Source organism: Oreochromis niloticus, unplaced genomic scaffold (genome assembly GCF_001858045.2).
Source record: "Oreochromis niloticus isolate F11D_XX unplaced genomic scaffold, O_niloticus_UMD_NMBU tig00000792_pilon, whole genome shotgun sequence".
Classification (NCBI taxonomy): Eukaryota; Metazoa; Chordata; class Actinopteri; order Cichliformes; family Cichlidae; genus Oreochromis; species Oreochromis niloticus.
This window is the reverse complement of record NW_020327250.1, coordinates 2,586-29,804: the sequence shown is the minus strand read 5'-3', so window position 1 is coordinate 29,804 and position 27,219 is coordinate 2,586. Positions and strand designations below refer to the sequence as shown.

Sequence of the window (27,219 nt, the reverse complement as noted above, 5' to 3'; positions counted from 1 at the left end):
AAGATGAGCTTGTGGGGCCTTTTTGGGTTGAGGATGGAGTCAAGCTCAACTCCCAGTCCTACTGCCAGTTTCTGGAAGACACCTTCTTCAAGCAGTGGTACAGGAAGAAGTCTGCATCCTTCAAGAAAAACATGATTTTCATGCAGGACAATGCTCCATCACACGCGTCCAAGTACTCCACAGCGTGGCTGGCAAGAAAGGGTATAGAAGAAGAAAAACTAATGACATGGCCTCCTTGTTCACCTGATCTGAACCCCATTGAGAACCTGTGGTCCATCATCAAATGTGAGATTTACAAGGAGGGAAAACAGTACACCTCTCTGAACAGTGTCTGGGAGGCTGTGGTTGCTGCTACACGCAATGTTGATGGTGAACAGATCAAAACACTGACAGAATCCATGGATGGCAGGCTTTTGAGTGTCCTTGCAAAGAAAGGTGGCTATATTGGTCGCTGATTTGTTTTTGTTTTGTTTTTGAATGTCAGAAATGTATATTTGTGAATGTGGAGATGTTATATTGGTTTCACTGGTAAAAATAAATAATTGAAATGGGTATATATCTGTTTTTTGTTAAGTTGCCTAATAATTATGCACAGTAATAGTCACCTGCACACACAGATATCCCCCTAAAATAGCTAAAACTAAAAACAAATTAAAAACTACTTCCAAAAACATTCAGCTTTGATATTAATGAGTTTTTTGGGTTCACTGAGAACATGGTTGTTGTTCAATAATAAAATTATTCCTCAAAAATACAACTTGCCTAATAATTCTGCACTCCCTGTATGTACAAAGTGTGGCTCTTCATAGTTTAGTTTGCATAGCATTGCATTGTATCTAAAAACAGTGCAGCGTGTGTAGGTAGCTGATATTTGATTTTTTGAATTCAAGCTGATTAACAGGAAGTTGGCTGCTATTCAGCGATAGTGTATATTTCCTTCCTCTTTGGGGGTAATAGAGGCCACCCAAACACATGAGATATCAATGGAAAGCCTAGAATGTCCTCTATTTAGTACATCAGGACTTAGTGGGATATCTCAAATAAGTCAAAAGATATAGACCAAAAAACAAATGTCTATTACAGAGGACATAAACGAATAGGCTGGTTCTCAGGAGGATATGTTGTATGACTTTGTTCTGCTTTCCAGTGTGTCACAATACCTTGAATTTCTTACAGGAACCCACCCTGGAACAATGAGTCTGAAAGCAAAGAAGAAAGCTCGGTGAGTTGCTTTGCTTTTCCTTTATGTAATGTATACAGTTCTTCCTACTGTATATAAAACAATAGGAAATACTGTTATGCACATCCTACAGAACAGTACTTCTGTAGGAAGTACTGTACGCAAAAAATATGTGGCTCTATAGTACTGTAGGAAGTGCTGATGCATATTAATATTTTTGGCGCTAATGTGATTTTTTCATTTTACTTGTAGGTCAAATTATTTATTGAATTGAATTACTGCTCAGTGTGTAATTATTTGAATCACTATATGAAATGTTTTTATTAGTCTTTGAGTGCACATCTTCAGTCATTTCCATGAATGAGTTCAAACATTTGTAACCAGTTCCCTACAATTACATACTAAATGCAAAGTTCGTATTCAACGTTTTATCATCCAAATTACATCAAGTACCTGCCCCTTTTAAATTTATTGTCCCATAAAGTATTTTCTGATTTCATCACAAGCTGTTATCTGATTGAAAGTTGAGAACTTTATGGCTAAGAATACGAGTAAAATACACAAGCTTGTTTAATATTAGCTCTTTCCTATAATCAGTGTATCAGGAGGACTCACTTTGGTTTAATTTAAATTCAAACTCAGTGCTTTTTAATTTCTCTGCTGATACTGTTGCTTTTTATAGGACTTCTTTCAGGGCCACAGCACCGCCCTTCATTGACTACTTGAAAGATATTCTACGTCGATATCCAGATGGCGGACAAATTTTGAAGGTTGGTGTAATGTTTTGCCAAAAGCCCATTTTATCAGTTACTTCTTAAAGTACTTCATGGGGTTGCAAAAGGATTTTCAGTCCTTTAGAAATCCGGTTTCGAAACTGTCCCTTGGCTCTGATCAGTAAATGCTTTCCTAATGAATAAATGGTCTCAGTTACTCATTTTGGCATTTTGTACCTTGCTGATAAAAAACCATTAAGTCCATTTTGTAAATCATTTTTAAATAAATCATAATCTGATCATTTAAACTGTCACAAAGGAGGGTTATCTAGTCTGTGCTAACGGGCTAACTCCTTGTTATTAAAAAACACTGTTTTCACAGTAAGATACACCATTGTACACCCAATTTCCAAAAAAAATAACAAGATAATGACAGCAAAAAAACACGAAGATTGTGGCCTCATAACAGACTTCAGTGACTAATATCACCGTGGTTCTGTCCAACTTTCATAGTGTGAAGAACTCATAAACTAATTTTGACCAAATTTCACACAAATGGATACGTTTTAGGAAATGATGATATTTTATATCCAAAGGGTCAAATTTCTGGTTTACAGTAACATGATATTTAAAAAAACACTCTTCTGGCCATTGTTTAATACTGCAACACTAATCCTAGATGTGTACCTTGTGAAAATTGTGTGACTATTTGATCTTTTTTGCTGCTTGGATGCAGTTTCTTTGTAGTAACAAATATATTTAAAACTCTTTTGGCTATCATAGCTATAAACCTGTGTGTGGAATCAACTTTACAAGTCGAACATGAGCACATGTAACATGTTTTTTGAGCTTCAAGATCTGTACCGCAAACAACATTCTCTATCCCAGATACTTGACTTGGATAGGGATCAAATTAGTGGATTATTGGGAACATGGATGTAAACTGCAAGTTGACTGCAAGCATTACTATAATTCTGTTTTTTTCTGAGGTTTTGCACCACTTGCACCACATAAGCACCATGTACATTAGTGTTCTTCTGCATTTGACCGTACTGAGTTGCCTTTTTTGTGTGCTTTAATGTTGGAAGAAAATATAATACAGTACAATTCAACACTAATAATATACAGTTGTGTTCAGAAGTTTACATACACAGGGGCATGAATGTCATGATAATTTTGGACTTATAGTGATTTCTTTGAAAACTAAGAATTGTATGCACAGCCCTATGCATTGCCAAGAAAACGGTCCTCCTTAACTGGAAAAATAAAAATAATCTTAATTCTAATCAATATAAAAACCATCTAATAGATCACATTAGTCTTGATACAGTCTCTGCCACCACATTTGATCAATCCCTTTGGGCTCCTTTGATCGGCTTCATCACCTAGTGGGGGTGGGGGGTCATGGTTTGGTCCTGCCTTCGCTATTGTGGTTGATGTGGAGGTTGGGATGGGCTTAGGGCGCCAGGAGAACCCCTAGAGACGTTATCCCTGGAGGGCTCAACCCGGGGCTTGTGGTCATAACCTGGTTAGTGGCTCTGGTCGCTCTTAGAGGGTGTTCTCCTCGTGGCTGCGTGCAGCAGGGCTGGGGGATGGTCTGTACTGGCGGACGTAGGTTACTGGCCTGGTGGCCTGGCTGCCCCTGAGTGGATCCGGGGCAGGCGGGGGGGCTTGGGGTTCGGGGTGCTTCGTCTCTGTGATGGGGCTCTGGCTGGGCCTTGGGGGCTTCGGTCCTCGTCGGTGTGTCGCCGAGGTTGTGGGCGGGTGGGTGCACGGGGGCTCAGCCCTGGCGCAGGGGGCCTCTGGTGCATCGGCCTAACTGGGGGCTCTTCAACTGGCAGGGAGGTTGTTCCATCCTTGCAGAAGTCCACTCTGCAGGTGGGGGAGAGACACAGGAGAGGTGGAGAATAAACCTAACCTGGGTGTCTGTTGTCTTGTGTAGTCTGGAGATGATTGAATGTTGGGGTGGGTATAGTTTCCTCTGCAGTGGGGTGGGGTGGGCTTCCCCAGGTCCTGTGGGGCTTAGCGGTGCTGCTGCCATAGGCCCCGGTCTGGATGGGCCTGGGCTCCCTTGCCTTGGTGGGTACTAGAGGACGGGGGTGCCTACTGGGGTCAGCCGGGGAGCTGGCCCTGAGGAGGGGCATCTTGCCCCTCCCTTCTTTTCCTCCCCATCCCCGGCTGCCTCCCTCTTCCCGCTCCACCACACCCACCCACACAGGTAGGGCCTTGGGGTGCGGGTGTGTCACCAGGGTGCAGGGGAGGCATTCCCCCCCCTCTGTCCCCTTCTGGCCACCTGTGCCTCAATTTTATTTCACAACTTAGACATCCACATTATTCACACTCTCATAACACACACACACACATATATATATAGGGCCTTGAGGGTGACCACGTTAACGGTGTCCAGAGGACGGTCTGTGTATTCAACCCTACCTCTGGCGCCGGTGCCCACCTCTCAATTTTAAATCCATGTAGACATTGAGGGTTCTCAGGAGGGGCCGTGCTAACACCTGCTGCTCTCTGGCAGCAGCACCATGCCCTCCCATATTTTAAATGCACTTTAGAACAACACGCAGCAACACTACACATGAGCGGGAGGAGGGAGGTATGGGGTCTTCACACACCCCCGTTCTCTACTAGCCATCGGGGCGGGGGGCTGGGAGGAGGTGTTGGCCGTCCGATTGACCTCCCTGCTGCTGCGGAGCCTGGGGCGGTCTGCTTGCCTCCACCCCGGGGGAAAGGGTGACATCTCTTGGGTCTGGGTGCCGTTTCCCCCTCTGGGGCGAGGGTACCTGGACCCGGGGCATAGAGTATGTTTGGGGAGTATGATTGTGTGTACATGTCTATGTATGTCTATCCCTACGTTGGGTGAGTGCTGAGTGTTTGTATATGTGTGCATGAGGGTGGGAAAGCATGTTTATGTCTGTGTGTGCCTGTTTGTCTGTGTCTATATGTCAGGTCGGGTCTTAGACTCCACCTCCCTGGGTACTCCCAGGCCCTCCAAGTGTGGAGGCCTATCTCCCCTCACCACACTCCCTGCTGGTAACTGATGCCCTCAGGGGTTGGTGCATTGGTGGTTCTTGGTGTCCGGGGCTGGGCGCTCAGGTATGCAGCAGCTCACTCCCGGTGGCTACTTGGCGGGGCCTGGTGCCTGTCGCTCAGTCAGGCCTCTTCCGGGGCAAAGGGGCCCTCGGGCCTCCGGCCTCGGGGCCTGCAACTCGGTTCACTCTGGCACCGCTGGCTGCCGGCAGAGCCGGCGGGCACGCCAGTGCAGCCCCCTCTGGCTTCTGCTCCGTGGCTACTGGGTGACCCCCTCGTCTGGGGATCTCCTCAGCCCTTCCCAGGAAGGTGGCACGGATGCCCCTCCGGTGGTACTCCTTGGGCTCTCGCACTCTGGGGCCTCTGGATGTCTGGAGCCTGGATCTCCTCCATGCCTGCTTCATGCCCTGGGGAACGGGGCTATGGGCCTCCACACCCTCTAGCAGACCGTTACATGGGGAAACCTTTTGTATACAAGCACGTTGATCCACACAGGTGTGCACACGGGTGTTCACTGTTCGTAGACATAAACTACACCTTTCTTAGCTGCTACTTCAAAGCACATTGTGCGCTGTCTGTCCTGCGTGCTGCACAACAACTTTCAATATTTAGTATTTACTGCTGTTCACACTTAGCTAGATTAACGTGATGGTGTTGTGTTTAGTATGTTGCTTTGTTTTTGTTTGGTTTTTTTTGCTTGTCTTCTCTTCTTTTTCTCTCAACAGGTGATCCAGGAGATTTTTTTTTCTCTTTGTCTTTGTAAGTGCCCTTTCTCACTGTCCCTTTTCCCTTCTGTTTTTCTTTTCCTTCCTCTCTTTCTTTCTCCCTTTCCTATCCCCCAGTCATGTCTGTCCCATCTGTAACAACTGAAAATAAAATAAATAATAACAACAAAGTTTGATCAAATGGACCAATACGGCAATGCCATGATGATCCATTTGGCAAAATAAATCCATTTGGTATCCTTGTTGGTCTTCAGACAACAATTCTGACGGCTAAAGAACCAAATGGGACAGACAAAAAAAAAACAAACAAAAAAAAAACAGTACACCTCTCTGAACAGTGTCTGGGAGGCTGTGGTTGCTGCTACACGCAATGTTGATGGTGAACAGATCAAAACACTGACAGAATCCATGGATGGCAGGCTTTTGAGTGTCCTTGCAAAGAAAGGTGGCTATATTGGTCGCTGATTTGTTTTTGTTTTGTTTTTGAATGTCAGAAATGTATATTTGTGAATGTGGAGATGTTATATTGGTTTCACTGGTAAAAATAAATAATTGAAATGGGTATATATTTGTTTTTTGTTAAGTTGCCTAATAATTATGCACAGTAATAGTCACCTGCACACACAGATATCCCCCTAAAAGAGCTAAAACTAAAAACAAACTAAAAACTACTTCCAAAAACATTCAGCTTTGATATTAATGAGTTTTTTGGGTTCATTGAGAACATGGTTGTTGTTCAATAATAAAATTATTCCTCAAAAATACAACTTGCCTAATAATTCTGCACTCCCTGTATGTACAAAGTGTGGCTCTTCATAGTTTAGTTTGCATAGCATTGCATTGTATCTAAAAACAATGCAGCGTGTAGGTAGCTGATATTTGATTTTTTAAATTCAAACTGATTAAGAGGAAGTTGGCCGCTATTCAGCGATAGTGTATATTTCCTTCCTCTTTGGGGGTAATAGAGGCCACCCAAACACATGAGATATCAATGGAAAGCCCAGAATATCCTCTATTTAGTACATCAGGACTTAGTGGGATATCTCAAATAAGTCAAAAGATATAGACCAAAAAACAAATGTCTATTACAGAGGACATAAACGAATAGGCTGGTTCTCAGGAGGATATGTTGTATGACTTTGTTCTGCTTTCCAGTGTGTCACAATACCTTGAATTTCTTACAGGAACCAACCCTGGAACAATGAGTCTGAAAGCAAAGAAGAAAGCTCGGTGAGTTGCTTTGCTTTTCCTTTAATGTAATGTATACAGTTCTTCCTACTGTATATAAAACAATAGGAAATACTGTTATGCACATCCTACAGAACAGTACTTCTGTAGGAAGTACTGTACGCAAAAAATATGTGGCTCTATAGTACTGTAGGAAGTGCTGATGCATATTAATATTTTTGGCGCTAATGTGATTTTTTTCATTTTACTTGTAGGTCAAATTATTTATTGAATTGAATTACTGCTCAGTGTGTAATTATTTGAATCACTATATGAAATGTTTTATTAGTCTTTGAGTGCACATCTTCAGTCATTTCCATGAATGAGTTCAAACATTTGTAACCAGTTCCCTACAATTACATACTAAATGCAAAGTTCGTATTCAACGTTTTATCATCCAAATTACATCAAGTACCTGCCCCTTTTAAATTTATTGTCCCATAAAGTATTTTCTGATTTCATCACAAGCTGTTATCTGATTGAAAGTTGAGAACTTTATGGCTAAGAATACAAGTAAAATACACAAGCTTGTTTAATATTAGCTCTTTCCTATAATCAGTGTATCAGGAGGACTCACTTTGGTTTAATTTAAATTCAAACTCAGTGCTTTTTAATTTCTCTGCTGATACTGTTGCTTTTTTATAGGACTTCTTTTGGGGCCACAGCACCGCCCTTCATTGACTACTTGAAAGATATTCTACGTCGATATCCAGATGGCGGACAAATTTTGAAGGTTGGTGTAATGTTTTGCCAAAAGCCCATTTTATCAGTTACTTCTTAAAGTACTTCATGGGATTGCAAAAGGATTTTCAGTCCTTTAGAAATCCGGTTTCGAAACTGTCCCTTGGCTCTGATCAGTAAATGCTTTCCTAATGAATAAATGGTCTCAGTTACTCATTTTGGCATTTTGTACCTTGCTGATAAAAAACCATTAAGTCCATTTTGTAAATCATTTTTAAATAAATCATAATCTGATCATTTAAACTGTCACAAAGGAGGGTTATCTAGTCTGTGCTAACGGGCTAACTCCTTGTTATTAAAAAACACTGTTTTCACAGTAAGATACACCATTGTACACCCAGTTTCCAAAAAAAATAACAAGATAATGACAGCAAAAAAACACGAAGATTGTGGCCTCATAACAGACTTCAGTGACTAATATCGCCGTGGTTCTGTCCAACTTTCATAGTGTGAAGAACTCATAAACTAATTTTGACCAAATTTCACACAAATGGATGCGTTTTAGGAAATGATGATATTTTATATCCAAAGGGTCAAATTTCTGGTTTACAGTAACATGATATTTAAAAAAACACTCTTCTGGCCATTGTTTAATACTGCAACACTAATCCTAGATGTGTACCTTGTGAAAATTGTGTGACTATTTGATCTTTTTTGCTGCTTGGATGCAGTTTCTTTGTAGTAACAAATATATTTAAAACTCTTTTGGCTATCATAGCTATAAACCTGTGTGTGGAATCAACTTTACAAGTCAAACGTGAGCACATGTAACATGTTTTTTGAGCTTCAAGATCTGTACCGCAAACAATATTCTCTATCCTAGATACTTGACTTGGATAGGGATCAAATTAGTGGATTATTGGGAACATGGATGTAAACTGCAAGTTGACTGCAAGCATTACTATAATTCTGTTTTTTTCTGAGGTTTTGCACCACTTGCACCACATAAGCACCATGTACATTAGTGTTCTTCTGCATTTGACCGTACTGAGTTGCCTTTTTTGTGTGCTTTAATGTTGGAAGAAAATGTGAAAATATAATACAGTACAATTCAACACTAATAGTATACAGTTGTGTTCAGAAGTTTATATACACAGGGGCATGAATGTCATGATAATTTTGGACTTTCAGTGATTTTATTGAAAACTAAGAATTGTATGCACAGGTTTGGATTTATTTTGGACTTTCCCTAATCCACCACAGGGTCAGAGATATACATTAAGTTAGCCTTCTTTATCCATCTCAAAACCGGTTTTGTTGTGCGTTTAGGATCATTGTCATGTTAGAACACTCAATTGTGTTTAAATTTCAACTGTCTGACTGTTGATTGGACGTAAAGTTGAAGAATTTTTAAAGTAGTCAATTTTCAATATTCCATCCCCTTTGTGTAATGTACCAGTACCACAGCAAAACAGCCCCAAAGCATGATGCTCTCACCATCATGGTTGACAAACTGGCACACTGTTCTTAGGTTTGAAAGACTCACCTTCACTGCTTTTCATTGTGGCCAAATACCAGAATCTTTGTTTTGTCTGACAATAAAACTTTTCTCCTGAACGTATTTGGCTTGTCCTTGTGGGAAGCTGCAAATTTTAGTTGAGCAGAAGGTGCCAATTTTGGAGCAGGGGCTTTTTTCTTGGTTGGCACCCTCTAAGTCCAGGGCGAGGCAAAAATGGGTCTTTGGGTCTTCTTACAGACCAAGGTCTGTAAGAAATAAATGTAAATCCTGTAAACTTTCAGTTGTAGGAGATCATGATTTAATAATGATGATAATAATTTAATAGGCCTTGGCATTGTAAAAGACACTGTAGAACCTTCAGTAGCACTTAAAAGATTTAAGTGACTGTATGTATATAATATATATATATATTATATTTTGTCCTTCTGTGGATTAGAGAAAATCTAAAATAAATTCAACCTTGTGCATCCAATTCTTGTTTTTTAAATAATTCAAAGTATATGCTGTACAATTATTCCACCGAGGAAAAAGAACAGTTCAAAGAAATCAGGAAAGTCCCAAATTACCATGGCATTCACGACCATGATGAGAGTATGTAAACTTTCAACCACAGCTGTTTAGTTTTCAGTATTTCCGCTGAGTTAAACTGACACAAATAATAATTATGTCATAAAGCTTAAAAGATTTTTGTTTTTCATTGTATGTTGGCGAGCAAAGAATTATAATTAAAAAGTTGATTAACAATGTGCAAATGGATGAAGCAAATAAATGTTAACAGTAGAAACTGAAACGGATCTTTTCATTGTACACATTTTGATGTTACAGTAGGAAACCTAAATGGCTAATTAAAGCAGGGCTAGATCCCATTTAAACGAGTCGCTTTCAGGGTTTGGTATGCTGGTTCACAGGAGAGATGGGACACTTCTTGGAACAAAACCATTGTTCACATCACCTTTCCTGCTAAAGTAAGGCAAAATTGCTTGTAGGGGTGCGGCTATCAATTATTTTAGGGATCAAGTAATCTATCGATTATTCAATTGATTATTCGAGTAATTGATAGGAAATACTTTTGTCTTATTAATGAGCAATAATAAATGACAGGGGATTTCTTTAAATCACCCTGCCCTTCTTTGTTCAGCTGAGACACCTGAGTTAGAAAACACACAAACACTGCAGATTTTCTTTAACTCACGAGGGCAGCCATGAAACGCAGGATCTGCGTCTCATCTCTGTTTGCGTTTTTTATTTATACTTTTCTGTGTCTGTATGTGTGTGTGTGTGTGTGTGTCTGTAAAGATAACAAAGTTATTCTCAGAACTCAGAGCTGAGGTTCCCCTTTTCTAAGTCTGTTGGTCCAGAAGAGAAAGAGGAAGCTGTAAGTTGTTTATCACAGAAAAGTTCATGTCAAAAGTTATTAGGTAAAAAGTCATGTAGAAATCTGCTTAATGACAAATAATGAAAGGTTACATTTCATGCAGCTGATCACATATATACAATATTCTCTTGACAATAAATAATCAAAAGGGAAAGAACCAGCAGTACATTGGTTTCCATTTTACATACTGCAATGTTTTAAAGTTTAACTGCATACAAGATCTGTAACAAAATAAATAAAATAAAATCTATATTGAAATTTTAGCTTTTAAAGAAAACAGTTTCTTAAATGCAAAAGATATATAAAAATCTCAAATCTCAATCACAAACTAAACTAAGGAATAAAAATGTACCTTTACTCTGTCTTGTTGGAAGATTTTCTGACATTATTAAAAGGTAAGTTTAAAAACCCTCAGGTCAGGTACACCCTATCTCCCCCTTTAGCCTCACCCCTGTTTGCTGAAGGTATCGCTTTTATGAAATTAAATGATGATTTTACCAGTCTGCTGTCAGACTAAACTCCCAGGAGCTTTTTTCCAGTAAAGGTTTTAATGGTAATTACAGGAACAGCCCTGCTGTTTTGGACGCTAGAAAAGCGTTTTCTTTCACTCATCCTGACCTCACCGTTCTCACTAACGGCTCTGACTCTTTGCTCTGTGTAAACAGACTCTGGCTACACATTAAACTGTACCAGCATCAGTATCACTGCTGCTATTGTGTTATCAGTACAGGTCCTTCTAAAAAAATTAGCATATTGTGATAAAGTTCATTATTTCCTGTATTGTACTGATAAACATTAGACTTTCATATATTTTAGATTCATTACACACAACTGAAGTAGTTCAAGCCTTTCATTGTTTTAATATTGATGATTTTGGCATACATAACTCATGAAAACCCAAAATTCCTATCTCAAAAAATTAGCATATTTCATCCGACCAATAAAAGAAAAGTGTTTTTAATACAAAAAAAATCAACCTTCAAATAATCATGTTCAGTTATGCACTCAATACTTGGTCAGGAATCCTTTTGCAGAAATGACTGCTTCAATGCGGCGTGGCATGGAGGCAATCAGCCTGTGGCACTGCTGAGGTGTTATGGAGGCCCAGGATGCTTCGATAGCAGCCTTAAGCTCATCCAGAGTGTTGGGTCTTGTGTCTCCCAACTTTCTCTTCACAATATCCCACAGATTCTCTATGGGGTTCAGGTCAGGAGAGCTGGCAGGCCAATTGAGCACAGTAATACCATGGTCAGTAAACCATTTACCAGTGGTTTTGGCACTGTGAGCAGGTGCCAGGTCGTGCTGAAAAATGAAATCTTCATCTCCATAAAGTTTTTCAGCAGATGGAAGCACAAAGTGCTCCAAAATCTCCTGATAGCTAGCTGCATTGACCCTGCCCTTAAAACACACTGGACCAACACCGGCAGCTGACATGGCACCCCAGACCATCACTGACTGTGGGTACTTGACACTGGACTTCAGGCATTTTGGCATTTCCCTCTCCCCAGTCTTCCTCCAGACTCTGGCACCTTGATTTCCGAATGACATGCAAAAGTTGCTTTCATCCGAAAAAAGTACTTTGGACCACTGAGCAACAGTCCAGTGCTGCTTCTCTGTAGCCCAGGTCAGGCGCTTCTGCCGCTGTTTCTGGTTCAAAAGTGGCTTGACCTGGGGAATGCGGCACCTGTAGCCCATTTCCTGCACACGCCTGTACACGGTGGCTCTGGATGTTTCTACTCCAGACTCAGTCCACTTCTTCCGCAGGTCCCCCAAGGTCTGTAATCGGTTCTTCTCCACAATCTTCCTCAGGGTCCGGTCACCTCTTCTCGTTGTGCAGCGTTTTCTGCCACGCTTTTTCCTTCCCACAGACTTCCCACTGAGGTGCCTTGATACAGCACTCTGGGAACAGCCTATTCATTCAGAAATTTCTTTCTGTGTCTTACCCTCTTGCTTGAGGGTGTCAATGATGGCCTTCTGGACAGCAGTAAGGTCGGCAGTCTTACCCATGATTGCGGTTTTAAGTAATGAACCAGGCTGGGACTTTTTAAAACCCTCAGGAATCTTTTGCAGGTGTTTAGAGTTAATTCGTGATTCAGATGGTTAGGTTAATAGCTCGTTTAGTGAACCTTTTCATGATATGCTAATTTTTTGAGATAGGAATTTTGGGTTTTCATGAGTTATGTATGCCAAAATCATCAATATTAAAACAATGAAAGGCTGGAACTACTTCAGTTGTGTGTAATGAATCTAAAACATATGAAAGTCTAATGTTTATCAGTACATTACAGGAAATAGTGAACTTTATCACAATATGCTAATTTTTTGAGAAGGACCTGTATTTTTGAAAAGCTAGCATTTACGTTGTTTGACAAATGAGCGCGCTACAGAGCTGTGCGTTAAACACAGCATAGAAGAATTTGTGTCGAGAATGTTTTTTAGAATTAAATTACTTGATGAATTTTTGCAGCTCTACTAGCTTCCATTGGCTGTCTTCTGTTAATGGTTGGTTTTGTTGGTCAACCAGGAACTGATTCAAAATGCAGATGATGCTCAAGCCACAAAAGTGGTTTTCATCCATGATGAGCGAAGCTATGGGACTGAGAGCCTTTGGACTGAAGAACTGGGAAAATATCAAGGTATTTATTGAATAACAATAAATAAACAACCTTTTTTCAAAACCATATATTTCTAACGTTTCTTTTACTTTTTACATGAAAAAACTGTTAAAAAGAAAAAAAATAGACAATAAGGAAAATAGATTGTTTTGTGGGGGGGTGTCAGTCTTTTTTTCAGTCTTTCTTTTTCTTTTTTTATGTATTATCACCAAGCCATGAGAATGTTTTATTTTTACGAAGGTCCTGCTCTCTATGCCTACAACAATGCCGCATTCACTGAGGACGACTGGGGAGGAATTCAGATGGCTGGAAGGAGTGTCAAGCGTGACGACCCAAACAAAGTCGGGAGGTTTGGAATCGGCTTCAACTCTGTTTACCACATAACAGGTGAAACTATGTATAATTATCACACTTGATAAGAGTTTTTTTTAAATAAACAATTGACAGTAGCATATCTTTACTTTGTTCATAGATGTGCCAAGTATATTCAGTTCAGGCCATCTTGGCATGATGGATCCCCAAGAAAAAGTATTTGGAGAGAGAAATGGAGGATTTCAGTGGTCTTTGGATGATGCTGAAGACCAAGAAGTTCTGCTGAATATGAGTGATCAGTTTCAACCATTTAGAGATATAGTCTCACTTGTATGTGAACATGGATGGTCAAAAGTTGTCATGGAGGATCAGCACTTCAGTGGGACAATTTTTAGATTTCCTTTACGCAATGAAGCATCAGAAATTTCTGATAATCTGTATGACTCAGATAAAGTGGTTGAGCTTTTTGATAGCTTCATTGCAGATGCAGATTTGAGCCTCCTCTTCTTGAAAAATGTCACCTCCGTGTCCTTGTTACATATTAGTGAAGATGGAGCTGTTAACACCAGACTTGAAGTGAAATCCTCAGTCCCCACAGATGGTGTTTTGGAGTCGGAAGAGACTGAGGGTCTAACAAGGTTCAAAGTTATAACTGTGAGTTCAGAAGACCAAAAAGAGACAAAGTGGCTTCTGACAACATGTACCATGAAAGAGGGCGTTGCAGAAGATCTCGATTTGCTTACAAAGAAGTTGAGCTTTTTACCTCAAGTTGACCTGGCATTCCCCTGTGGTGAGAAGAGAGACTGTAGCCAGAGCAGACTGAGCTGCTTTCTCCCCCTTCCAAACAATGAATCCAATAAGACAGGACTCCCAGTTTATGTCAATGCATGCTTTGGCCTCACAGACAATAGAAGACACATCAAATGGCAAGAGGAAGACCAGAGACATGATGAACATGCATTGTGGAATGAAATGCTGATGAAGAAGGTGTTTCCACAAGCATACATCAAGATCATTCAAGATGCCATTAAACTTGCCCAAAACTCTATCCTCCCTGTTTACTCTGTGTACAATCTGTGGCCAGATCTCACTCAGATACAACACAAAGAAAAATGGCATGCTCTCACTCTGGATGTTTTTCATCACTTATTCAGACAGAACGTGGCCATCCTCTCTCTTGCTAAAGATGAAAGACAGTTTATCTCTCCATCAGAAGCTGTTTTCCCCTGCAATGGCCCAACAAGCACCAACATATTGTCTGCCATTAAAAGGACTTTAGTGTCATGTGGAGAAAATCTTGTCACTTTACCAGCTAGTGTTGCAAAGGCTATAAATGAGGCCTACCCAAACCCTACTACCCTAAAACATGTGACTCCAGCATTCCTCAGGGACATTCTCCACAGGACCGGTGTGGATAACATCACCAAAGATGACAAACTCAGTCTTTTGGAGTACATTTTGGGTGATGAACAATACAAAGAACTTGAGGGTCTTCACCTCCTTCCACTCAGTGATGGCTCTTTCAGATATTTCACATACAAAGAGGAAGACACTGCTTTGATTGACAGCCATGAATTTCCAAGGTAGGATTTCCATACATCTATCAATATTTAAAATAAATGTTATATTCATTATGACTAAAGTTGCCATTTTTATGTGTTATTCACATATTGATTGTAACTGAATATTTGGAAGGTTCAGGAATATTTCTATACTGAATGAACTCTTAACAGTTTGATCGACAGAATCCATTACACTTTTTTATAGAGTCTTGCTGCCATTCTGTAAACCCTTCTTCATCCCACATGATCTGACTCCAGCCTGCAGTGCCCATCTGAAAGAACTGGCCAGAAGAAGTAAGTCAAAGTAATTTTAAACAATACAGAGTCATTTGTACACAGCTACACATTTTAGCACACACATTTATTCTTATCTTTTAAAAACAAATCTTTTTGATCTGCTCTTCAGATTTCTTCAAGATCACCAACATTGATGCATCCCATGTGGCTGAATATGCAAGACGATATTTGCCACCAGACTGGAAACAGACAGGGAAGAACCTTGTTACATGGGACAACAACAACAGTCAGCATCCACCTTTAGACTGGTTCCAAGAATTCTGGAGGTTTCTCAACAGTCATTTTAACGAGTTAAGTCCTTTCACTGGCATACCTCTAATACCAGTTAGTCCTCTGTCTGGCAGTCAGACTGTATCAGTAGCAAAACTACAGCAGAGCGCAACCCTGATCTTTCAGAAAAGTAAACAGCTGAATTTGCCAGACGGAATAGCTCAGCTGGTGAACAAAGTTGGTGGGACAGTGGTGAGAGGAAATGAGTGGCTCAAGCATGAAGACCTTGACTCGTATGTGCTGTGCCCATCTCCAAGGAGTGTTTTGAAGGTCCTGATGAATTTAGATTTCCAGCATCTTATCACAGAACTCACATCTGCCTCTCACACAGCACGCAATGAACTGAAAGATTATCTTTCTTATCTGGATTCTCTCTCAAAAACAGAGAAAGATTTTCTCTTGAAGTTGCCTTTGTTTCAAACCATGAAAGGATTCAGTGTTGCAGCTCAATCAAAACAAGCTGTGCTTCTGATCTCAGGCCTAACAGTACCAACAGAGCTCCCTATGCCTGATTCCATAATCCAGTGTTCTACTGAGACTGACCGCAGACTGTTACAGCTGCTCAAAGTTCATCTCTTGGACACCGCTGAAGCAGCCAATGTTCTTGTTGACAGCATAAGGAAAGGCGCTTGTAGCAGTGACGAAACTAAAAAAACAATGACTTGGGTTTTACAGCATGGTAAGGTGCTTTTCTCACAAAACGAATCCCTGAAATGTAGCTGTAAGGACTTGAGCTTCATTGAGGTGAATGGACAGCTGAAAAAGGCCTCTGACTTTTTTGATCCAAGAATTCAGACTTTTAAAGTCATCTTTGAGTCAGACTTCTTTCCACCGCCTTCATACACTCATTCACTGCAGACGCTGGAAAGCTTAACAGAAATCGGATTACTGAATAAAGAAATAGATGTCTCACCTGAACATTTGGTGCATGCTGCCACGCTGACTGACAAACTATACATGAACTCACAAACTGAGGCTCTAAGAAGAGCTCAGGTTCTGTTGGAAATGTTGGAAAGTAATGATCTACTGTCAAAGTTTTCTCACAAACAAATTCATTGCCTCAAAATGCTTAAATGGATCCCATGTGAACAACCTGGAAGTGAGAAACAATTCAGTGATAAATCTCAGAAGTATTGTTTGTTTTGCCCAAAAGAAATAAGACATTCTGTGTATAAGGACATTGTTGGACATGTAATGCCTCTAACAGGGAAGCTCAGTGACAGAGTTAGCAACAGACTTGGTCTCAAAGACCTACCACCACCTGAAAAAGTGATTGAGAATCTGACAGTCTTGAAATCAAAAGCACTGGAAATGGCTAATCCTGACACAGATGTAGACTTCAAAAGACAGCTGCACAGCATTTACAAACACATGCAAGACAATGTCTCTGTATTTGTTACAATGATGAGCAAGGAGACATGCTGGCTATGGACTCACAACCAGTTTGTTGCACCCCAGGATCTGGTTCTTGAATACCCAAATAATCTAGATCTGAGTTCTTACATTGGGAAGGTACCAAGTGAATTTTTGACATACAGAACATTGTTCCAGAGGTTTGGCCTGAGAAAAGTACTTTCCAGTGAAGACATTTTGGGCATTCTGTACTCCATCCAGCAAACAATTGAAGCAAGACAAGTGCCATTTGCAAGTTCCTCAGAGGTTAAAGTGTCAATAGAAATTCTCAACTGGCTCTGGAAAGAGAAGAAGACAGTTCAGGATGACATCCCAGTGCCAGTTACTGCTGAGGGAGGAAAATTTACCCTTAAACCACGATCAACAGCTCTTTTCTGTGATGTAAGCAAAAATGGACTGAAAGAACTAAACTGCAGAGAAGAGGAAATTTATGTCATACATGAGGAAATCCCAAAAGCAGCGGCTGAATGGCTGGAAATTCATTTTCTCAGTACCCACATCCTTGATCCAGAGGAGATAGGAATAGAGCAGTGTGGACAATCTGAACCAATAACAATGAGGATAAAAAACATTCTTAAAGAGTACGATGAAGACAGTGACATCTTCAAAGAGCTCATCCAGAATGCAGAGGATGCTGGGGCAAATGTTTGCAAGTTCTTGGTGGATTTCAGAGTACACAGAGATGCCCCTGAAAGCCTGATTGACCCTGACATGGCTCTTTGTCAGGGACCTTGTCTTTGGGCTTTCAATAATGAGCAGTTTACAGCAGAGGATTGGAAAAATATTGTCAGAGTTGGCTCAGCCTCAAAGGAAAACAAAGCAGAAAAAATTGGAAAGTTTGGACTTGGATTCAACACTGTGTATCATGTGACAGATGTCCCCTCCATCCTTAGTGGCAACAGTCTTCTCATACTTGATCCAAATGTTACTCATCTCACAAAACATATCAAACATAAATCAAATCCTGGAATCAAGCTCGATCTCTCTCAACAGCGACTCTTTCATTGTTTTCCTGGTCAGTTTGGATCATATGAAAACATTTTTGACTGTAATTTTACCCGAAAAAGTCCTCCTGAACCCTATCCAGGCACTCTGATCAAACTACCTTTCCGAAGTGAAGAAGAGGCTGTCAAATCAGAAATAAACCCAAAAGTGTATCAAAAACACAATATCCTTGATTTTCAACATCTCTTTTCTAAGAATTCACAAACCCATCTGCTTTTTTTAAAGAACATCATTACATTATCCCTCCAAAATATCCCCCACAATGGATCAACTCCACCAAGAGATAATGAAACAGAGACCATCTTCTCTGTGTCCAAAACCACTGTGAGTGCAATGGAGATTCCTGATGACAGCAGTGTGTCCAAGCAACGTCATGCTGAGAAATCACTGATGAAACTTGATGGTAAATCCAAAGGACTAATTGAATCTTGCACAGTCAGAATTATCCAAATATCCAGTCAGCAGTCTAATGAAACTAAACTTCAGTTCTGGCTCCTGTACAACTGCTTTGGGACAGATGAGTCCTTGAAAATGGCCCTTCACAAAAACAAGCAAGCCAGTTTCTCTTTGCCCATTGGAGGGATTGCTGTGCCTTTGCAAAATGATCCGGAAACTGGAAAATTCACCACATTACAAACAGATCTTGTTGGACAGGCCTTTTGCTTCCTTCCTCTTCCCATTCACACAGGTCTTCCTGTCAATGTAAATGGCACATTTGCGGTGACAAGCAACCGAAAAGCTCTGTGGGAAACTGGAGTGAAAAATGACTGGAACAAAGCTCTCCTTCAGGATCCAGTAGTGACAGCATATGTTACTGTACTCAAGGCACTAAAGAAAATGTCAGAAGATAAGCAGCTGGTGAGTTACTGTTATCACACCTTTTGGCCTGAGAGAGAGAAAGTGACTGAAACTTTCAAGCCTTTAGTGGATGCACTTTACTCAACCATTGTTGATGACTCTGTTGGTCCAGAGCTCTTTAGTGATGGAGAACAATGGTTCTCAATGAACAATGCCATATTTCTACATGAGAGCATTGAAAATGATAAAAAGATTGGTGACCTTGCAGTGCAAGTTTGCCAGAAATATGCAAAAGGACCCAACCATGTTGTTCCTCTTCCACTGTGGCTGAGAAATAGCTTCAAACAGGCTGGCCTAGAAAAGGTTTTACAAAACAGGACATGGAACTGGGAGAAGTTCTACAGAGAAGCAGTGTTCAGTAACCTAACTACAATGGACTCGAAGAGTAGAGATACCCTTGTGCTGCATGCTATTGACCTTCATATCAAAGAAATTGACAGTCTGCTGCTCTGCCATCCATGCATACCCACAAAGGGTGGACAGCTCCAACAGGTCAGGAAACTTGTGAATCCATCAGGGAAAGTGGCCTGTCTGTTTGAACCAAAAGAGGGACGCTTGCTTGATGGATCCGAAAATGACTTCAGATCTCCAAAAAGGATTCAGCGTTTGTTGGAACTCGGTATGGCAAATGATCATCTCCCATTGGAAGATATCACAGAGAAAGCAGGCACAATTGATAAAACCCTGAGCATTGACAAAAAGAAAGCATTTGTCGACTTGAAGTTTCTATTTGAACTGATGAAGAATCACATTTATGATAAAGACTCTCACCACTGGAAAACACTCAGGACAACTGCATTTCTTCCAGCATATTCACCTGGTGATGCAAAAATGGAAGGAAATGTAACACTTAAAAGGCCCACTGATGTTTTTAGTGACAAATGCTCCCTTCTTGTTAACATGACACAACCAGTGCTGGATAATAGTAATTTGAAAATACACCACAGTGATCCAGTCCTACAGATCTTGGGCGTGAACAGCACTCCGAAGCCAGAGGTGGTGCTCCAGCAGCTTCATGAAGGAAGCAAACAAGCACACTCCATTGAGAGAGCCATGCTTTACAAAATAGCATTTGAGTGCTATAAGTGTCTGGATCAGTGGATCTGTGACTCTGGAAATACCACTTACATTTCACAACAAGCAAGTTCATTTCCATTCATCCTCATTGGCGATACATTTGTGAATGTTGATCGTGTAGCTGAGAACGGGCAATTTGAAGCAAAGCCCTATCTCCACGTACTTCCAGCTGCCTTCACAAGCTTCAGGAACCTCTGGACATGTATAGGTGTTGAAAAACAATTCACAGCCACTCAGCTTCTAACTGTGTTGCAGGAATTACAAGCTCAACATGGAAACCAGCCCCTACCAAAGAGTGATCTCTCAGTTGTCTTCACAATTTTAAACAAAGGGATTTTTGAGGCCGAAGTCAAAATCATGCATGACTGTCTCATACCCAATGAGCATGGAGTTTTGCAGTTTGCTAGTGAGCTATTTTACAATGACAGCCCGTGGATGCCAATCACTTCAGGTGTCACATTATGTCACGAGAATATCCCACGAGCTATGGCTCGCCACATTGGAATCAAAACAACAAGGCATCATTCTCTGGAAACCCACACATTTGATGACATGTCACCATTAGCTTTTGACTTTGAACAGCAGGAACACCTGACTGTTCGTATTAAAAACATAATTTCAGCCTATCCATCAAAGAAGGATATCCTTAAAGAGCTCATCCAAAATGCTGATGATGCAGAAGCAACAGAAATTCACTTCATCTGGGACAAAAGACAACATGGAAAAGAAAAAACATTTGGGGAGAAATGGAACAATCTTCAGGGTCCAGCACTTTGTGTGTTCAACAACAAAGTGCTTTCAGATGCTGACATTAAGGGAATTCAACAGCTGGGAGAGGGAGGAAAGCACAACACCCCAGGGAAGATAGGGAAGTACGGAGTTGGATTCAACTCTGTTTACCATCTGACTGACTGTCCTTCGATCCTTACAGGAGATGAAGTACTTTGCATTTCTGACCCCAATCAAAAATACATTGAAAATCATTCAAATAACCAACGATATGGCATTGGCTATAAACTAGCTGACACTTTCAAAGAAATGTACGTAGATGTCTACAAATCCTTTCTTCCAGACAAATTCTCTCTTAAAGAGGGCACCATGTTCAGATTACCTCTGAGGATGGGTACAAATGCAAACACCTCCAAAATATCACAGCAAGGAGTCACTGACCGCGACATGAAAGAACTGTGCTCTGCCCTGTCTGAAGATCCTGAAGGACTAATTCTCTTTCTGAAAAACATCTGCAAAATCAAAGTCCATGAAATCAATAAAGATTCACAAGAACTTAAAACCATCTTTGAGGTTGAAAAAAATCTGCCACAAAGAAGTCGGGACGAGAAAGATGCTTTTGTAAAACATCTACAAAATGCACTGAAATCAGACAAAACAGCATCACCGCACAAGACTTTCTATGAAACTGTGATTTCCACCTCAGATAAAAGACAAAGTAAGTGGATTGTTGCAGAACAGTTTGGCTCCTTCAAAGACAGCTTTGAATTAAAACTATCAGACAAACTTCCTCAAGCATCATTAGCTGCACGTGTGAACACAAAAGGATCCAGCGTCATGGATTTTAAAGGAGAAGCCTTTTGTTCACTTCCTTTGCCAGGGAAAACTGGACTGCCAGTACATGTCAATGGAAACTTTGAGGTTGATTCTGCCAGGAGAAGCCTTTGGAAAGAAGATGGGAAGAGTAAGAAATCAAACTGGAATGAGATTTTGAAACAGAATGTCATTGCTCCACTTTATGCAGATCTCCTGCATTATATTAGGTGCAGCATTGCAGTTAAGAAAGTTTCAGTTGCAAGTACTGACTCATGTTTCAGTACAGAATACTTGTGTTTTTGGCCAACTGTGTCCAAAGATGTTTGCTCAGACTGGCATGAAATGATACATGGAGTATACAGATCATTGAAAGGAAAAGGCCTTGATGTAATCCCTGTGATGAAGAGCTCAACATGGAAAATTGCAGATAGAAAGATTAAAGAATACTCAATTTACTGGTGTAATGTCAGCGAAACAGACTCTATTAAGTCACCTTATCTGACAACCTTGGGAAATTTCAATCTGAACAACATTTTGGAAGATCTTGAAATGAAGCTGATTCCTTATTCCACAAACATGCAGAGGATTTGGAAAAGTTTCACAGATGCTGGGGTTGAAGTGAAAGAGGTCAGTCCCTCCACTGTGCAGACTTTTCTACGAGCAAAACCTCTCAATGATCCAACCCAAACAGATGAGGATTTGCCTTTACCCATAAGTGCTACTTTGATCAAAGATGAGGAAAGATGTTCGGAGCTCTTGAGTTTTTGTTTAAAAGATTTCACCTCAGAAAAGGTCACCCAGGACAATTCAAATTTACTTGATGGGCTTCCGCTTCTTCTCACAAGAGATAAAGTATTGACAGTTTTCAACTCCCAGTCACCCAAGTTGATATCAGTATATGAAAATCTCTTCTTTCACTACGAGAACAAATTTGCAGACTATCAGACAAACAAAGACCACATTGAACTTCTTCAAAGTTTAAAACTCATCCAAAAAATGACATTGCCCTGCTCAGAGAAATATCTGAAAACATTAATTCAGCTTCTTCTTGAGAACTGCTATGTTGATCCACACAGTGGTCTTCATGTCCCAAATGAGAAAATGTTGAAGTGGCTGAAATCACTTTGGAGGTTCATAATGAGTGAAATTAAAGCACCAACATCTAGAGGTGACGAGTCCAGTCTGACACTAAGTGATGTGAGGAAAACCTTTAGCGACTGCTACATTTTACCTGTTGTGTGTCCAAGGTTGAAGAACAAGCACTTGCTGCAAACAATGAAACACATGTCAAGTGTTGTGTTTGCCTCACAGAAATACAAAGCCATATCAGGCATCCTCTTTAAACTTGGTTTTATGACGTCTGATCATGTTTTCTTCTCTGAGATGGGCCGACAGGTATATTCATGTCTACATCATGAACTTCTTAATGTAGATGATCAAAGCTCAGTGTTGGATCAAGTGTACAACATTAATCACCCAGAGTTTTCCCACCTTTCAAATGATGATATGAAGGAGTTTCAGATGTTCCTGCAATCGGGATTATCCAAGTCCAAAGACAATCAAGAGTATGTGAGGAAACTTAAATCCTTACCAATATTTAAAACAACACATGGTGAACGAGTGAGGATTGATGGACCTAAAAAGGTTTATGTTCTCAACAACTCTTATTCAGTGAGATTTCCAGATTTGTTCAACCTGCCCAACAGCAACAGCATTTTTCTCAAGTACAACTCCGAGAACTACATGCTGTCAGAAACACTCAACATTCAGATCCTGGATGATTTGCAGTATTTCATGAAGTTCATTCTGCCTGCTGTACACCAACTCACAGAGACACAGATTCTTCACAGCCTCAAGCTGTTGCTGTCACTACATTACTCTTTGAAGGAAAGGGAAACTATCATCTCCTCACTGAAGACGGTGAAACTGATTCGTAGTTCTCAAGGTAGACTGGAGCCTGCATCATACTACTTTGATGAAAGTGTGGAGCTGTACAAACGAATGTTGCCCCAGGAGAGATTTGTTCCTGAGATATTTTGGACTGAGCTTTGTGACGGAGAAGACTACACAACAGAAAAAGCAAAGCAGCTGGTCAGAGAATTTGGAATGAAGCATGTTGTGTCAAACGATGAGATAATAAATTTTGCGTACCAGCTGGAATCAGAAGCAAAAGGAAAAGGGAGAATTGAAGACCTGAAAATGAAATCATCATTACTTTTCAGGGAAGCCTTGTATAAAGCATGTGATTCCAAAGACGACGAGGAAAGGTTGCTGGAAAGCATTGCTGACATCGAATTCATTTTTCCAGTATTGATTCGAAAAGAACTGTCCAACTACCACCGACCATTTGCTGCTGAAGGAACTACTGTTAAAATTAGAGGCTCGTTGACTGACAAAAATCCTGAGCATCAAGATTTGATTTGGACCTCCATGCCAATTATAGACCTGCCAATTATGTCACAAAGTCTTCAGAAAATGATAAAAAATGCAGGAGCTCATGAAGAACCACCTCCAAACTGTGTAACCAGTAACATAAGAAACATCTGTCAGTCACCATGTGAAACTGACCAGCTGATCAAAACACGAGCTGAAGTGTTCAGAAGTTCCTACGCTTACCTGCAAGCAAAAAGATTTGAAGGAAACCAGCTGGCTGGTCTTCCTGTTGTGTTGGTTGAAAAAGACACAAAACTTGTGACGGTTGATGACGTGTGTCTGTCACTCTCCGATGATCTGGACTTCAGACCATATCTGTACAAGATTACTCCAAAAGATGCAATGTATGCACCGTTCTTTCGGAAAATTGGTGTGAAGAACAAAGCTACTGCAGAGCAATATTGTAATGTTTTGGCAGCAGTTTACACTGATTCCTGTGATAAACAGAAACTACATTCGAACCAGCTGAGAACTGTGAAACGAGCTGTTGAGCAGTTGTTTAAGTTAATCAAAACTCACGGAAACCAGAAGCTTCTTGAATATGTGGAGACTCTGTATCTTCCTGCAGTAGATGGTAAATTATACCCATCATCCACACTCTGCTACAACGACACAGTGTTTGAGACCAAAAGGTTGGAAGAAGCACTGGAGAACAAGTTCCTGCTGCTTGAGAAACTCGGTAAATGTCATTTGGGCAACGACAAGTATGAGCATCATCAGCTGTTGCAACTGCTGCCTCAGAAATTTCAGCCAAAGATGCTGTCTGAGTTCACAGAGGAAAGAGTTGTGGAATCAAAGATGCAGCTTTGTGAACTTGGGACTGGCTGTGAATTTAGTGGATGGTTTGATAAACATCTCTCCTCAGGAGCCTTTAAATATGGATTAATTTGTCTTATTAGAGAGAATTCTCAAGGCAAAATAACACAAGAAGATGCCACTAAAATGTGTGAGCAGACTTTTGGCAGTATACAAATTTTGTGCTGCAGAACTTTGGAAACAGCTCTCTGGCTCGATAAACAGCCACTTCCCAAAACTGATGAAGAAACTGATGTATCTGTGGAACGAGGGCAACAAGGGTGCACCTTTTACTTAAAGCACAATGATGACATGGCTCTCAAAGTAGTAAATGAAGTCATCATGACACTGACAAAGGAGATTAATGGTCTTTTAGGAAACAGAATTGCATCGGTTCACCTTCCAGTGCTGGGACAACTCCTCATGTGTGACAATCTGCAAGATGTTCGGAAAACTCTGGCTAAAAATCAGATCCGTGACAGTGCTGAAACTGAAAGTTCCTCTTTTAGTCCAGCAGCCCCTGGGACAGAGATTCCAGGAGAATGGCATGATTGTTTGGACATGAATGTCCTCAACAACTTTGAAGAGGGGGAATATGTTGGCTACAGCATTGATGACAAGTACATTTATACAGTTATTGATGAAGAACTGCCTGGTCACAATGGACGATATTCATGGAGATACAAAGTAGAAGTAGGAGAAGATGAGCCCATTGAAGTCAGCTGTGTTGATCTGTTTCAGTTTAAACGAGAAAAGAAGGTAAAAACAGAAAGGAGGAAATGCATGGAGCCAGAACCACAGAAGAAGATGCTAAAACCAGAAGAAAACACTTGCATGGAGCTGGAACCACTGGCAGGAGCTGGGCCACATTCTTCTGAATCATCAATAAATTCCTTACCGGCCTCTGTTGAGGAAGCTAAAAGGGAAATTGATAAATGTTTGGCAGAGATCTGGAAGCTTCCTGAGGAGGAGAGGCACAAAGCCATCAAGAGACTGTACCTTAGGTGGCACCCTGACAAAAATCCGTATTGCCAGTCTCTCGCCAGTGAGGCATTCAAATATTTACAGAATCGAATTGATGAGCTCAGCAAACCCAAAGCTGCAGGCTTGACCTTTTCAAGCAGAAATACAAATTTCAGAGGCTTCTATCAACAGTGGAATCAGGAGGCCAGGTATCACAGAAATAGTCGAGAGAGGTTCTCTAGAGGTTATAGAGGTTTCCATTCCTACAACTTCTGGACCCACAATGAAAATGTCCCAAGGCCAGACAGAGAAGAGGCCAGACGCTGGTGTAGACAGGCTCGCTGCGATCTCAATGCAGCTCACAAAGACACTGGTGGAGGGAGCACAGAGTGGTGTCTGTTTAAGGTCCATCAAGCAGTGGAAAAGTCTCTCATAGCAGCATGCTATAAAAAAAATGGACAACACCCCAACAGCAGCTCAATTTCAGCCACTGCTGCACAAGTTTCCTGCTACAGCCCCCAACTGAGAGATCTGCCTGAGATTGTGAAAAACCTGCAGACACTCGGGGTGGATCCCAAAAGGACTCAATATCCCAACTGCCATCCATATCCCCACATACCGAACGGACAATTCAGATCAGAGAATGAAATGCTGGCACTGAACAAGGCATCTGAGCTCCTTAATAAAATAGAAGCATATGTGAATTAAGGACTCAAGACAGATGGACTGTCAATTAGTGTGACTGTGTTTTGACATGTTAAACGGATGATATCAGCAATCTAAAGCTGAAATATTATTTAGCATCACAACCAATATCATTTCAAGTTGTCTAATTTTTCACAGTAATAATCACAGAAAACATTAAATGAAAAATGTTTTTTATTTTTGTCAATGCTATTTACTCACTAGAGTGTTTTTATATACATTTAGAAATATTTACTTCAGCTTTCCTGACTTTGAGATATTCAATGTATGGTTTTGTTCTGAAAACAAAAAATCAAATATTCTTCTTGATTAAGTTTGTTGACATCTTTGAGTTGCAGCAGAATCACTGAACCATCTGCTGGAGATCAACATATTCACTGTAACACTGTCATGAAATGAAAAATGTCAAGGTTTCTATGTTTTAAACAGTTGTGACTACTTCTCAGAGCACAGTTTAACTACTTCATCTATAGATATTTTCCTATGTTTTAAGCAAGTTCTACTACTGTGACCCAAGTATGTATTGTTAAATTTAAATGATTTATGATACTGAGGACCAAAACAATACCGTATGAATTTCCAATAAAAGTTTGTTTTTGCAAAGTTTTTTTTAGCATTGAGATGAAACAAAATATTTAATGCAGTATTTCGCATTTGAGGGTTTTTAATGTAGTAGTTTTGTTCAGGAAATAAAAATACAAAAGAATTTAATGGAAACTTTTTAAATTTGTATTCAATTTTACTTATAAAATGAAATGATGAAACAGCAATCTCATATTTCAAACACCTTTGTAAACTGATTCCCAGTCTTTCTAATACTTCTATAGTTACTTTTGAAATTTTACTTTCTCTTTTTAATAATCATGTACCCAAGACTTTTGAGAAATAAAGCGTACTTACTAAATAATGA

At 40.4% G+C, this 27,219-nt stretch overlaps 1 protein-coding gene across 2 annotated transcripts; it reads left to right on the top strand.

Annotated features, from left to right (window-relative positions):
• Positions 1–810: 810 nt before the first annotated feature.
• Positions 811–27,219, top strand: LOC109200992 (sacsin-like). 2 transcript variants are annotated; one of them, XM_019356570.2, is made up of 9 exons: positions 811–1,222; positions 1,863–1,950; positions 6,842–6,887; positions 7,530–7,617; positions 12,984–13,095; positions 13,315–13,461; positions 13,547–14,969; positions 15,154–15,242; positions 15,355–27,219. In XM_019356570.2, exons 3-9 carry the CDS (start codon positions 6,859–6,861, stop codon positions 26,310–26,312), a joined length of 12,846 nt encoding a protein of 4,281 aa, XP_019212115.1. In that variant the 5' UTR covers positions 811–1,222; positions 1,863–1,950; positions 6,842–6,858; the 3' UTR covers positions 26,313–27,219. The 2 variants fall into 2 exon arrangements, with proteins under 2 accessions (XP_019212115.1, XP_025760118.1); XM_025904333.1 differs by lacking the exon at positions 7,530–7,617 and having other exon boundaries at positions 813–1,222.